Genomic DNA, 15,910 nt, shown 5'->3' with positions numbered 1-15,910 from the left:
CTAGCTTTAACATGATAGGCTAGGAGCTGGCTTATTATCAGAAATAAATATGGAGAGACAGGGCAACCTTGCCTAATGTTTCCTGACAAATTAAACAGACTAGAAGTGCCACCCATCAATTTAATTGAACTATTGATATTCTTATAAAGGGTTTTAATTGCGCTAGTGAAAAAATTCCCAAACCCAAATTTTATAAGTGAATTAAAATGTAGCAAAAGAGTGTGCACGTTCTGGGACGTACTTCGATGACGTCATGCAACGTGAACGAAAACGTGGTTGCCTTGTTACGCACACCACGACTGTTAACAATATTTCATTCATTCTTGTAACTCATGTCACATATAATTTTATTTACTATTCCCATCTTTATTTCTCATCGTTTTTTTTTCACAATACATTTTGTATTCTACCAAGTTGAGGAGTGAAGCAGAGCGTCATTAGAACCAAACGCAGGTCGTTTGTGAGGAGGCTGGTTCTGACGTTCATGTGCAATGTGTTTAACAAAAGCTACTTATTTTAAAGTCCTAATATTAAAAAGTTTATAGTATAACTATTGTTTAACATATTTTATACTTACATATAACTCAAAAATACCCAGATGAAAATGAACCATGCTTTTACTACAGTAAAAGTGTAGTAACCATGTTTCTTTCGCTGGACTAATAAAGTTAACATTTCTACAGCCACAGTATTACTACAAATAAGCAAGAGGGTCAGTGTGGTTAAGCTCCTCCCTCCCGCACGCAATGGGTTGTGGGCAATATTAGCCGTTAGAGTGTGCATTGATCTGCACTTCGAATTCTAACCAGAAATAGTAGACCATCCGGGTATCTTTGGGATACTCATTTCAACATACTACGATTTGGGACGTACTAATTCTAGTTTCGAATACTATTTAGGACGGATAGTATGCGAATTGGGACTCAGCAAGGCTGAATCCGAAACCGCATACTGCCATACTATATAGTAGGCAAAAAGCAGTAGGCGAACGAATAGTATGTCCGAAACCTCAGTATACGTAAAAGGGTAGGCGAGAATTAGCGAGATTTTGGACTATTTCTCGCGAGATTCAGAGGCACGTGTACGTATTGTCCGAAACCGCCTACTTACTGAAAATGTAGTAGGGGAAACAGCACGTGAACAGAGTAGTACGTCCGAATCCTCAGTATCCATAAAATCAGTAGGCAATTCTACAGCTTTGCTGTAGAATTGTCACAGCTGTGTTGAGCTGACAGTAAATATGTGATGGTTTGTTAGAAAAATACATTTGAATAAAGTTTTGTTTCATGTGGGATTCACTTCTATACGTTTTCATTTATTGTGATGGTTTTATTCATTCATTTTTTTATTCATGTTTCCTGTTGTTTTAAGTAAATACAAGAGATTGCTTCACTAAAATGTATATAATCATATTGCCTTGCCTGCATTGTCTAGTTTGTATTCAAGCACAGCTGTCATCTGACAATAGATATTAAATTACAATTTGCTTGTTTTACTTATTTTGTCCACTACAAAATAATGTGTAATATATCTGTAACACTGTTACAGATCAAGGTGTTAGTGCACCTGTCCCTCATACACACGCATACGTTTTCATGTCTGTTATTAGGTTTGTTCGAGTTTATGCACCGCTGTAAGAACCAACAGCTGGATGACATCAAAGTACCGTGAGAGCGATTCCAGAAATCACACGGAGAAGTCTGATTTCGAGTTGCTCTCGCGGTATTGTGATGTCAATCTCCTGTCAGTTCTTGTGGTTCCGCATGAACTCGAACAAGTTTACTACGTCATATGTCACATGATAACGTCAACATGGCGAATGCTGTCCATACTTAACGCGAACGTACATACTGCCTAGCGCACGTTAAGTAGGTACCCAGTGAAATTCAGTACCTACACAGTAAGTATGCGATTTCGGATTCAGCCCAAGTGTCGAAACCAGGGGGGCAGGGTTTCATATTTTATTGAAGCAGCCCTGGGCACCGCCATTAGCTAGCGGACCCCCACCTGCTGTTGGCATTCCATTGACTCCCATTCATTTTGGCGTCACTTTGACAGTGAATAACTTTACATCTGAGGCGTTTAAAGACTCAATTTGTGCATCAATTATTTCTAAAGAAACACGAAAATGTATAAAAGGCTCCATTACCTTGTATCTTACGTTATGGCCCAGTAGAAGCAGTTTTAGTAAAACTATGCTAACGATTGCGTCATAGTAATGATGAGAGTGTAAGAAGTCTAGATAATCAAATTAAGCAGGGAATTAAAATGGCAGCAGCAGAGACTATTCTGAGAAGTAGTGGAAGGGGGGAAAAGAAAATAATGCCTTGGTGGGATGATAAGTGTAGGGTAGCAGTAAGGAAGAGAAATAAAGCATTCAAGCAAGTTAAGAGATCCCATAATTTTGAACACCTGATCCAGTATAAACAAGCACAGGCAGTAGTAAGACGGACAATAAGACAAGCAAAAAGAGAGTACTGGGAAAAATATTGTAGCACAATTGGATATGAAACGCCGGTAGGTGAAATATGGAAGATGATAAAGAGAATGGGAGGGGACAGGAAGGACTGGAGCTATCCTGTGTTGAAAGAAGGTGAAGAGGTAGCGGTAACAAACAAAGAGAAAGTGGAGATGATGGCAAATACGTTTGCAAGAATAAATAGCTCTGGTAACCTGTCTGAAAAAGGAAGACGTGATAGGGAAAGAACAAAAGAGAAATATAGGCATGCATTAGGTAGAAAAGAAAGTGGTAATGAAATGTTTGATGCCCCCTTTAATATGGGAGAGTTAAAGAGAGCCCTGATGAAAGCTAGAAACACAGCTCCTGGTAAGGATGAAGTATGTTATAATATGATAAAACGTTTAAGTGATGAGAGTCTTGGAAAGTTACTGATGTTGTATAATAAAGTGTGGGAAGAAGGTAGTATGCCAGAAAGCTGGAAAGAAGCGATAATAATACCAATAAAGAAACCTGGTAAGGATGATAGTAAACCAGAAAATTATAGGCCTATAGCACTGACGTCGCATGTATGTAAAATTATGGAGCGTATGATAAATGAAAGGTTAATACATTTTTTGGAATCCAGGAGTTTAATAGCTACGTGTCAAAGTGGTTTTAGGAAAGGAAGAGGTACAATGGATGCAATAATATGCTTTGAGGATGAAGTGGTGAAAGCCCAAATAAACAAAGAAATGGTGGTGGCAGTATTTTTTGATGTGGAAAAAGCGTATGATATGATGTGGAGGGAGGGCCTCTTAATCAAAATGCATCTATTGGGTATTGGGGGGAAAATGTTTAATTGGATTAAAAACTTTCTAGAGGGAAGAATGATTCAAGTGAGAATAGGAATAGAGTTATCCAAGCAGCATGTGGTTGAAAATGGAACACCCCAAGGAAGCGTATTAAGCCCAACGCTGTTCTCCATTGTGATAAATGATGTATTTACAAGTACACCAAGAGATATGGGTAGGTCTTTGTTTGCTGATGATGGAGCATTATGGAAGAGAGGAAGAAATATTGAACATATAATTAGGAAGTTGCAAGGGGGTATTAGCCAAGTGGAAAAATGGGGTGATGAATGGGGCTTTAAATTCTCAGTTGAAAAGACTAAGGTAGTATTTTTCACTAGGAAAAAGGTAGGAGAATACCAGTTAAAGCTGTATGGGAACAACCTAGAAAAGGTGGAGTGTTTTCGCTTTCTGGGTGTTTTATTTGATGCTAAGTTAACATGGAAGAATCATATAAGACAGGTTGTTGACAAATGTAAGAAAGTTATAAACGTCATGAGATGCCTTTCAGGGCTACAGTGGGGAGCTAGTATTACAGCTCTGAGGTATATTTACATAGCACTAATAAGGTCGAGATTAGATTATGGATGTATAGCATATGGATCAGCATCGAAGACTGCATTAAGAGAACTAGATATAATCCAAGCTCGAGCTTTAAGAATTTGTATTGGAGCAGTAAGAACTACGCCAGTGTGTGCAATGCAGGTAGAAGCTGGGGAGATGCCATTAGAGTTACGCCGAAATCAATTAACAGCTAACTACTGGATCAATTTGAGAGGGCATAGTGACAGCCACTCAACAAAAAAGGTATTGCAAGCAAGCTGGGAGAAGGAAAAAGGAAACAGGAAAAGCTTTGGATGGACAGGAGATCAAATAGCAGCTGATATGAGAATAAATAATATAGAATTTGAAGAAAATAATATATGGCCCAATAGACCAGTATGGCTACTAGAGTATCCAAAAGTGGATAAAGAGCTACTAAATATTAGACGGAGTGGTGAGCCATCAGATACAGTAGCGGAGTATCACAGGAGGAGGGAATGCATATATAAGACATATATTCAGATTTTTACGGATGGATCAAAAGAGGGAAACATAACGGGTTTAGGTATGACGGTGCCTAAGTATAAGATAGAAATGTGCAAAAGAACATCTGATCATTTGAGTGTATACGCTGTGGAAATGTGTGCTATCATGATGGCAGTACAGTGGATTGTAGAGAATAATAATCAAGAGTTTGTTGTATGCAGTGATTCTGTATCGACGCTTATGAGCATTGAGGCGGGTGCTGCTAAAAGTCATCAGGGCCTGCTTTATGAGATTTTATTTAATTACACGATAGCAGTCAGACAGGGGAAAAATGTTGCTTTCATGTGGGTGCCGGCACATTCAGGTATTAAAGGAAATGAGGAAGCTGACAAGCTAGCAAAAAAGGCAGTAAAAAAGGAAGATGTTGAACTGCATATCAAATTAGCTAAATCAGAAGGTAAGAGTATAGTTTGGAGTGAAACAATGGAGAAATGGCAGCAGCAATGGAGTAATGAAATAAAGGGAAGACACTGTTATTCCATACAAAGTACTGTAGGTGGCAATAGAGGTAAGGGGAGAAACCGGAAAGAGCAAGTCATTTTAAGTAGATTAAGATTGGGACATAGCAACTTAAATAGCACTCTTCATATTATAGGAAAGCATCCAACAGGTTTGTGTGATTATTGTCAGGAAAAGGAGACTGTGGAGCATATCCTTATATCATGTGGAAAATATAATCAGGAAAGGCAAGAAGTGATGGCACAGCTACAGAGTATTGAGCAAATAGATGTAAGTGTTAAAAATATCTTATATTTAGCGGAAAAGGGACAAGGAGCAAGTTATTTTTTTGACTTTTTAAAAGAAACTGGACTGGATAAGAGAATTTAGGAGGAGACAAATATGAGCAGAAGATGGCAGTAGTGCAACAAACTGGATGCAAGCTGCCGCTAAACACCAAAGAAGAAGAAGAAGATTGCGTCATAACCACGCGACTCTCTGTCGCACAGTAGAGAAATTACCGTATGGACAGGAGGAGAAGCGCATGTAGAACATGGCGTACTGGCGTTAAACTTTAAAATAAATACTATGCAAAATGACAAAGTTATTAATCAGAATACTAAATATACTTAATACAAAATGTAGCCTACTCCTGTTCACGCTCGCCGTTTCTGCAAGATTCGGTGGGTGATTCAGATTTCTCTTGGCACAGCTATTAGAAGACTTACAATTGTCAGACAGGTTGCTCACGTCACCAAGCTCAGTTTGAGTCTGCGCAGTACGCTCGACCCCCCGGAAGTGTGAGCTTCTATTTGTCTTGTGTCGCTGTGTCCATTTCTTTTACTGTCTATGGTCGAAACGTTAGTTTGGCGGCAGCCATCCCTAGTAGACAGTAAAAACTAAAAGTTGAGTGTTTTGTTGAGTGTAAACAGAGTCTTGCCTCTGAGTATTTTAGTGTTGAGATGTTGATGATGACAGACGAGATGTGTTGTAAATCAGTAGGAACTGATCTGTCCATGCTCGATATTGATGATTTCATCACAGAAATCTCTCAGCTGAAGAAAAATGTGGCGTTACTGGAGGCAAAACTGAGGTCAAGAGGAGATGAAGTGAAGAGAGAGGTTTGTACAGCTTAAACATCCTTTACATGAATCACTCTGTCTGTTTAACAACATTAAATCATTTATAATCTTACACTGAGTGTGTTGTGTTGTCAGGATGTGGTTTGTTGTGAATCTTCAGTGTATGTGACTGATGGATGTCTGGATTCAGTGTGGATGAGCAGAGATCAGAGCCGCACACCAAAGCCACTGCTGGACTCTAAACTCTCTGAAGAGAAATCCAGACACACACAGGACTCAGAGCTCGGTCTCACTTTACTCCGTTATACTGAGTCAAAGCCCACAGACGCTCAGGACACTGTGTGTGACAGTAATCAGGGCTTACAGGATGAGGAATCTACTGATCAAACCTCCACAGAGTCTCTGGATTCTGTCTGTAACGCTGGAGAACAGCAGCAGTTCCTGCAGACCACACTGAAGATGTGTTCAGTCAAACTGATCGACTGCACGAACCTGATGATGAAGATTGAAACAGAACCCACAGAAGAGGAAGATCACACTGATGAAGACAATCATGTGGATGATTTAATTTCATCAGGTATGCTTTCTTAATTATAGTTATACAATTTTTAACTGTCACGTTAGCAACTGTTTTATAAACAGGGGTTTTTGGTCAAAAAATAAAAACGCAAAAAAATCTAAAAGGAGTTAAATATATCTTATCTTTATTACTTATAGGGTAAGTTTTTAGGATAGAGTTTAGATTAATCCAGTACTAGACATTAGTTATATTAAGGTATTTAAGTAGATTTTACAAAAAAACAATACAAGCATGCAGTTTGAGACAAAACTATGGCAGTAATATTATAAGATACATCAGTACAAGGTGTTTTTAAATGAAGTCAGCTTAAACATTTTAGTCTGTGAAGGAAAAAGAAAACATTCCCCACATTTTTTCAATTCAATTTTATTTATATAGCGCTTTTCACAAAAGTCAATTGTTTCAAAGCAGCTTTACTTAAATAGAAGCAGTGAAAAGCACAGAAAAACGACAGATAGCACAACAAAATACATGATAGCATAAGCAGTTAAATTTGCTGCGGCTATGACTCAATATTATAAGCGAACGTATTACTAAAGTAACGTCTAGAAGAGGAAGCTAAGTAAAGCCCAAAAAGGCTGCCTCCCCGGGGTGAAAAACCCCCTAGGAGAAAAAAACCCCGGGCTTTTATCCAAGGAAAAATAAGTCCTAGGAGGGAAAAACCCTTGGGAGAACGGATAAGGAGATTTAGCGGAGATTAAGTGGGTTCTGCATGTGATCGTTGGTCAGCCATCAGCTGGGCATCAGGTTGAAGGACGGCCAGTAGATCAGAGGTGTGCCGACTTTCACATCTACCAGGACTGGGTCTGTTTGTCTTGTTGTCCTCGGGGTCGAGGACGAGACAGGGAGAGAAAAACAAAATCGTATTAGCGTAGCGGCCGTTCATATGTATTGAAGTGTCACACAGTGATGTGGTTTAACTCAGCTTAGTTCCAGACAGACTAACTATTGCGGCATAATTATGTTATCCACAGTTGAGGATTTAGCAAATTATAGTATATATGGTAAATAAGGGTCACCTTCCGATCTTTAAGAGAAAATGAAACCTGACGACCCATTTGACTAAGGCCTAAAGCCCCACTGTCGTCGTTAATGCAGGTTCAGTGGCAAACGGGTCTATATTGTATACCATTTACAAGACCACGAGAAAACGCCAAACATCGCAACCCGACCATACGTGTTAACTCGTTTGACTAAGGCCGGAAGCCCCACTGTCGTCGTTAATGCAGGTTCAGTGGCAAACGGGTATGTATGGCATACTATTCACAAGACACACAAAAGCGTGAAAAACGCAACCCGACCGTACATGCCAACCCGTTTGACTAAGGCTAGAGGCCCCACTGTCGTCGATAATGCAGGTTCAGTGGCAAACAGGTCTGTATGGCATACTATTCACAAGACTTACGATAGCGCCAAAATCGCAACCCGACCATACGTGCCAACCCGTTTGACTAAGGCTGGAGGCCCCACTGTCGTCGTTAATGCAGGTTCAGTGGCAAACGGGTATTTATGGCATACTATTCACAAGACTTACGATAGCGCCAAAATCGCAACCCAACCATACGTGCCAACCCGTTTGACTAAGGCTGGAGGCCCCACTGTCGTTGTTAATGCAGGTTCAGTGGCAAACGGTCGGTATGGCATACTATTCACTAGACACACGAAAGCACCAAAATCGCAACCCAACCATACGTGCCAAACCGTTTGACATCAACATTATATCCTTGCATCATTAATAATTGCATTGCTTTTAATCATCATTACTATAAAGCAGTTATGAGTATTAATATTTAGCATTTTACCACATAGTTTTAATAAGTTACGCTTATGATTAACATTATTATTTGTTGTGTATGATCAAAGCTTACATATGAATAGGGATGGGTATCGTTTAGTGCTGCCGCGAATAGTCGACGTAGTCGACGTAATCGACGATGAAAATTTGTCGACGGCAATTTTTTTAGTCGAGGAGTCGCATATTTATTTTTTTCCGTCTCAAACGGCCCACTGTAATTCTGTCTCATGTCTCAAATGGCTCAATGTAATTCACCTCCACACCAGTCTGTGCGCTGTGCGCGCCCTGCTGGTTAATCTGCTACGCTATCATCTTTCTTCCCTCTCCCCTGCCTTCACTGCTTTAATTTTGAAAAATTGGCGGTGGCAGGTGAGTCTATGGAATTATGAGTCGGAAAGCTTCCGAAGTATGCAAGTATTTTAAGCCAAGTTGTGATAAAAGAGTGGTCTGTTACACCATGCCAAACGTCGCTGGCTTATCACGGGAGCACAACGACAATGCACGAGCATCTCAAACGAAAACACTCGGGAGTTATTGACGATACACCCACAGAGAATAGGACAACGTAAGTAACTGTTATATGATTATTAATGGAATGGCGAGCTAGTCAGTACTGTTTTATTAACTCTTTTGAGAAGTACAATGACTCTGTCTTTGGATGTTAAAGGCTATGTTTGCTCGTGATTCCGCCACGGAATCAACACTGGACGCAACAAATAGATTTTTCATGATTCCCATTTACATTTTTATTTTACTATTTTAAACGGCTCAATTCATTGTTGCGCGTCTCTCTCTCTCTCTCTCTCTCTCTCTCTCTCTCTCTCTCTCTCTCTCTCTCTCTCTCTCTCTCTCACTCATGTTGCTTGCAGCGCCTCGACCGCGCGCGCCTCTCTCTTACGTGACAGTGAAAAGGTGGCAGTGTTTTTAATGTACTTTCTTTTTTGCGTAAACGTCAACATTCACAGATGTCTCTGACAAAGACGACTGATCAAGTTAACATGACTTGAAGAAAGATTAGCAGTAGTGTGAGTCTGTGTGCGAGCTTTCTCCCTCCCTATGATGCTGTATGCCGTGTTCTGTAGTCTATGTAACAACAACAGTGTATTCTCTTATATTTCTGAATTTGCACCGAATTGTCTGCGCTATATCACTCGCATTTAAAATCAAGAAATGGCTCAAAACACAACGACAATTATGAGAAGAGCAACAGCAGTAAAGCTACAATGTAAATGTATGGTGATTTTTGCATATCTAAATCAGGATTTTAGCAGCAGTTAAAGGAACAGCTGGTTGGATAAAAACGAGGTGATGGGTCATGTTTAGGCACTATTTTATAGGCTACAACAGAACAGATAATATGTAAAATAGCATTCAGTTGTGTTAAAATGCAATATAAGATCAAAGAGTAGTAGTGAAACATTTCATATTTCTGTTAAGCATCTACTTTGCACTGGAAGTTTTTATTATTATTTATATTGTTTACATCGTAATTTTTTATTTGGTAACATTTAAGTTATTCATATTGTTTATGACACCGGTGGGTTCAAAATAAAATGGACATAATGAAATAACAAACACTTGAGTTTTTTTTAATTAGTCGTTTAGAATAGTCGACTATTCGAAAAATTAGTCGAAAGATTAGTCGTTAGAAAATTAGTCGTTAGTGGCAGCACTAGTATCGTTGAGGTTTTAACGGTATTACTACTCTTACCGGTACTGCTTAACGGTCCGGTACTTTAACAGTATTCTTATCTGTACTTTGGCCAATGTTAACATTTGATCATGAACCTATGTTCACATGATTAAGTTTTCATCATTACAAATTAATTTCTGGATATAATTTCTAAATAATGTACATATATTTGTTAATGCACCAGTGTGAAAGCTGCAGAAAAAATACTCTAAATAAGATCTTTATATGTAGGCTATTTTTTAAACTAACTTGAAGTGCTGAGCATTTAGCCAAATAAATGTTTACATACTGATTTTTCTTTATTTAGGATTTTAAAACAAGTAACGTAGACTAACAACGATGTTCTGTACAGATGAACTTTAACTGCCAATAACCAGTGATGGACGAATTACACAAATCATGTACTTGAGTAAAAGTAAAGATACCCAGGGTAAAATATTACTCAAGTAAAAGTAGAAGTACTTGCTTAAAATTTTTACTTGAGTAAAAGTACAAAAGTATCTGCCTCAAAATGTACTTAAGTACAAAAGTACTGTGATTTATTATGGCCGTATCATTTTTGTCACAAAACTCAAATTATGTGAAATAACTCTCTTGGCTAACCAATCTATTAATAGAAGGACATTAATAAATCAGACACTGATGTCTATTAAAATGATCATAAGCCGAAAACCTTAAACACAAAAAATTTCCTTTAGCACCAAATGAAATAACAGGATTTGAGAGCAGTAAGTCTCATTTAACAGTTTAAGTGTAATAAGAACTTGAATTAAGCACAGGTTCACATGAGTTTTCTTTTACTATCTGGAGGTTGATGGAGCCTCCTCACTCTCCAGGTTTTCTTTCCATGATGATGTTACAGTAACATACCTTTTAATGTTGGCTACAGTACCATGCCTTCTCTGCAAAAGAAAAGATTCAAAACATTAAATACATAACGTTATCTAGAAATCAGTCTCCCTTTCTTTGACAAATAAAACAAGCCTTACAGAATATAATTTCAGAAACGTTTCATGTGCTTTAGCATGTCATATGTATATTGTAATACATAATTAAATGTATTTATATATTTTGGAAGCAAAACTTTTGAAAATAACAATAACAATCCCAAACAGGGAGCACTCCAATCCACCTGCCTGTTTAAGCATTAAACACTGCATGGCTAGTCAAAATGTCATTTATATTTTACAACAGTGTTGATAGTGATTAATTGTCATTTCAAAATAACAGAGCACTGAGCTTCAGTTACAATGAACTTAAGTGAAACAGCTAACTATACGGCTAAAAATAGCTTCAGCCTGCATAGCTTAAAGTTCATTCATGATAACGTCGTATATATTTTAGCAACACAATTAACAGTTTTCTGCAAGCTACTGTTAAGATTGCTCATTTAAAAATATAACCAGAATAAAAATGGCTTACCTTTACTTGTTTCCTTAGATTTGAAATAGTATTATTTTAAAACGAAATAGCACAGTTTCAAGGCAGGCAGAGAAGACACGAAGGACTCGTTCTTTTATACAAGGACTTAAAAAAACTTGCGTAAATAAGGCCATTGTTATTGTGACGGGTCAGTTATCTCCTCCGTTGTTTTTGAATGCAGTTTCATTCTCCAAACGATGCATTGGCTGGCTGCTGCACTCGCGTGACTCGCGTAGCTTACCTGAAACAGCGCGGCAACCAAAACAAGTTCAAAACGAAGCGCATGCTGTACCCTGATTGGTGGTTTGACGCATCACGTGTGCATCTTAGTTTTTTTTTGTGCAGCTTTAGTTTGCCCAGTTACATTTTTTATCCACTGATAAATAAAAAGGAACGACCGATTTTTTTAAAATGTAGTGGAGTAAAAAGTAAGATATTTGACTTTAAAATGTAGTAAAGTAAAAGTCTCCCAAAATTAAAGTACTTGAGTAAAGTACAGATACGCGAAAAAACTACTTAAGTACAGTAACGAATTACATTTACTTCGTTACTGTCCACCACTGCCAATAACTCAATAAATAATTTGAGATCACACACAAAATTCATATCTGTGTCATCCTCATTTCCCCATCTTTATCCACGACCAGGAAAGAGAACCTCATGCAAACTGTTTCAGTGATTATTCAGTAAATCTGCAGGGTGCGCCTCTTGTGTTTGAAAACGGCCGGTGGGCAGACTTATGCTAACAGACTGCAGCTTCAGGGGGAGACAAGTGGGGCAGCAAAAATGTGGACTTCGGTTTAATTTATGCTTCACACTTTATTTATGTCTTTATAAAATGAATGATTTTTATCACAAACTGTTAAATATATTACCTTTTGTTGAAAAAAATATTTGAAATTGGAGTATTTATTGTTTAAAGTCGGTTGCATCCGATGACGGCATAGAGCCAGTCGGATAGCACGTCTGTCAGTACCATCTTGTATGCAGTGATTATGTTTAACTTAACTTTCATCATGCTTTAACAAATTAAAAAACATCACAATCAAGTAAAATAAAACATTATTTCATATTTAATGTCCATTTTCGTAGCTGAAATCAAGTTTTGCGCTCTGTACGGAACATCATTGTTAGCATGTACGGAACACCGTTTTCCCTAATCATCTTTCGTACACAGGCGGAGGAGGTACTTTTTCTCACTTTTCTCAAAAACTATTGGTCCAAAAGACATCAATCAAAGTGTAAATCATACAATAGGCCTTCCCCCAGAGAATGCGCACACAAACATGCTTCTTTTGAGCAAGTTACATCGAGGAGTAGACGAAAGCTTGCGGAAAAGCCCGAAAGTGTACGGAACACAGTTAGTCTACGTTAGAAAATATGTTGAATGCATAACGTCATTTCTCCCAAAAGAAATCAACAGAATTTTAACGTAAGGTAAGCAAACCAATTAGGGAGATGGTACATTTATATTAAATGAGGTGAACAACGTTGATTCAACATGATTTTAGCATACATGCCTGACAGGCGCGGTGGGCGCGTGCAGCAGGTGACGCAAATTATAGGTCTTCCGAGGTTTAGACCGTCTCATTTCAGTTCTCTTCGCGGACTTCTGAGGCTCTCACCTTGAAAGACCGAGTGCTCGCCCTTGTAAGGTTGCATGCTTAGAAGGTCGCAGCCCTTGAATTGGGACAGTTTCTGACTGCACGTAATACACTTTTGAAAGATGCTTTGACAGATTGCTTGTGTTTCCGCCTTTACATGCAAACATCTTGTTGAACTTACCTGTATGCAGTGTTGGGTGTAACTAGTTACTAAGTAATTAGTTACTGTAATTTAATTACTTTTCCTTTGAAAAAGTAAAGTAAGGGATTACTCTTATTTTTCTTGTAATCTAATTACAGTTACTTCTGATGTAACTAAATACTGTGTATGGACTCTAAAACAATTATGTATAGTACTAATACAATAGTGGATTCAACATGGTTTTAGTTTACAATTCTCATTATTAACTGGTTGATTATTATTAGCATTAATATTAATGAGATGTTGGCTGTTTATTAATACTTAATAGCACATATTAATGCCTGATTCTGCAAAACCTTATTCTACATTCTTAACCCTCCCCATTTCTACCAATACTTAAAACTAACAACTTCTTTAGTATTAATAAGCAACTATCATGGATTAAAGTTTTCCGTCGCTAGACGGATTTCCGTCAATTGCAAAATTATTAAATTCACTTTTCATAAAGACGACGTGTATTCACCTTTTTTAAGTTGGATGTGATCAAAGCCTGGAGTGGAGCCAAATCACGTTCCTCTCTCCGCTGTAAGCGTTCTGTAATCACTACGCACCGGATCCACTCCGGGTTTTCTGAGTGTATCACATTAAGCTGAGGTAAAACTTTATTTCAGCTAGCATGGACAAACTTATAATGCAGAAAGGCTCCGATGTTTTGAAGATTGATAAAGGTGTAAAAGACCAGTGCAAGCCTTTCAGTTCGTGGGCTAAAACAACCAATACATCCAGGTAACTTACGTGTCTTTGCACAGTATTGATTATATGATTAGTGGTCCTGTATTTTGGGGGTAAATGATTTCTGCCGTACGTGATCATCCGCGTCACGTTTTTGATTGCTATGCTCATCTAGCCAGTGGCTGATACAACGGGTTTGTTAAACTCGTGGGTAAACTTCATGTGGCGCCACAAGAACCAAGAGGCAGATAACATCCAAATCCCGTGAGAGAACGATTCGAGGAATCATTAGAGGAGACTGCTTCCGAAATGCTCTCGCGGCACTTTGATGTCATCGTACCTGTCGGTTCTTGCAGTTGCATTTGCGTGTGGTCACAATAACGTAAGATTTGTACATATATTTAAGCACCGCAGTTTAAAAACAAGCGATTTTAAGCCATTCAAACACAAAAAACAGTAAATGCGTCCGCTGTTTCTGTGTTAGAGGAGTATGCAAGTTGCGCATTCGCTTCTCATTGAGTTTGTGAGTATTTTTGCTACTTTATTGGCCTTAAATACAAATATGCGTCAAAAATCCCGTCTTTGCTCCTCATATAAACACGACCATTTAGGTCTTAGGAGAAAGTAAACAGCAGAAACATTGCGCATAAAATAGCACATCAGCGCTCCCTCTATTGTAACATAATAATTTGTTGATAAAGGTACAGTCATTTAATTAACAACTGTCACTATCCTGTGCGAATTATACACGAGTTTAACTCGAGTTGCTCGTTCACGGTTTATATTCATACATAACGTTACTGTATTAGAGCTGTTGTGTGAACAGAACAGACCCTGGATTATTCGTTTATGTGTACTGAATAATATGATATGAAAAAGTTTTATTTGTTCACATTAGTAAATGCATTATATAACATGAACAAACAATGAAAAATATAGAGTATATAAGCATTAATTAATTCTTGTTTATGTCATTACAGTAATTGACAGTATTTCATGGTGCATTTACTAATGTTAACAGTTTCAACTTTGATTTTAAAAAAAACTATTAGTAAATGCTAAAATAAATACATTTATGAATTCATAAATAATTAATAAAAGATTCATTAAAGGTGGTGATATTCATGTTTTCTTTTTATATAGTGAGTTATTTAGCTTTTTTGTCTTCATCTTAAATGCCATGCAAACTACAGCTGCAGGAGACTTTAGTATGGAATTAACGGCAAAAAATCTCCCCTTAAAATGCCATTGGTCTGGCCTACCTTAAGTTTTAGTTAAAGGAATATGACTTGGCCTGAAAAAAATTTCAGTCAGAAGAATTTTTTTCACTTTAATCCATGTGTAGTTGGAGTATATTGAGGCAAAATTAGTTAATAGTTAGTTAATAGAGAGAACTGGACCCTAAAGTGGGACCAGAATAATTGATGTCCTTTGGTATATTATTTCTTCGAGCCATTTCAAGCCTATCCTTGTATCATGTACTAAATATGATTTAGAAAGTAATTAATAAGTAATTAAATACTTTTTGGAGAGAGTAATTTGTAAAGTAATCTAATTACATGATTGAAGATGTAATTAGTAACTAGTAATTAATTCCTTTTTTTGAGTAACTTACCCAACACTGCCTGTATGACAACGAGCGTTGTCTGCATCAACTCTTGTGAAGTATAACCACACTTTTGAACGTTTTCCTCTATCCGCCATCGTCACTCTTTGAATTAAGCAGGAGTTGTGTGCTGTTATACATTTGCGTGCGGACGTGCGCCACGCTCTTTGTTGTGTATGTGTGTGTGACAGAGAGCTTCCGCGGCGCGCATGAGAGATCTCTCTGATCTCACAGACAAACGTCTTGATTTTATCGCAAATTAGAAATGTTTGGTGAGAGAAAATGTGCACGAAAACATTATTAAGCAAGAATACGTAGTACATTTATTTTAATTTTTTTCTCCAGGACCGAAAGCAGAACCAATAGCGTCAGATCTTACTGATACTACCGTCTTTCATAATTTAGCCCCGGGGCCAGTTTAATACCGGGTTTCGGTACC

At 37.9% G+C, this 15,910-nt stretch overlaps 1 protein-coding gene across 3 annotated transcripts in view; it reads left to right on the top strand.

Moving 5' to 3' along the window:
• Positions 1–15,910, top strand: part of LOC135784994 (uncharacterized) — a 242,196-nt gene that overhangs the window by 202,909 nt on the left and 23,377 nt on the right. For 2 of the 3 annotated variants that reach the window (XM_065294575.1, XM_065294573.1), the window contains exon 2: positions 6,033–6,474. In XM_065294575.1, coding sequence (XP_065150647.1) covers positions 6,033–6,474 — 442 coding nt within the window. Of the gene's footprint in view, positions 1–5,470; positions 5,937–6,032; positions 6,475–15,910 lie in introns of those variants that run through there. The other variant, XM_065294574.1, reaches the window with a different exon arrangement.

The sequence above is a fragment of the Paramisgurnus dabryanus genome, chromosome 19, assembly GCF_030506205.2.
Source record: "Paramisgurnus dabryanus chromosome 19, PD_genome_1.1, whole genome shotgun sequence".
NCBI classification, from domain to species: domain Eukaryota; kingdom Metazoa; phylum Chordata; class Actinopteri; order Cypriniformes; family Cobitidae; genus Paramisgurnus; species Paramisgurnus dabryanus.
The sequence above is the reverse complement of the archived record's forward strand: the minus strand, read 5'-3'. Positions and strand labels throughout refer to the sequence as shown.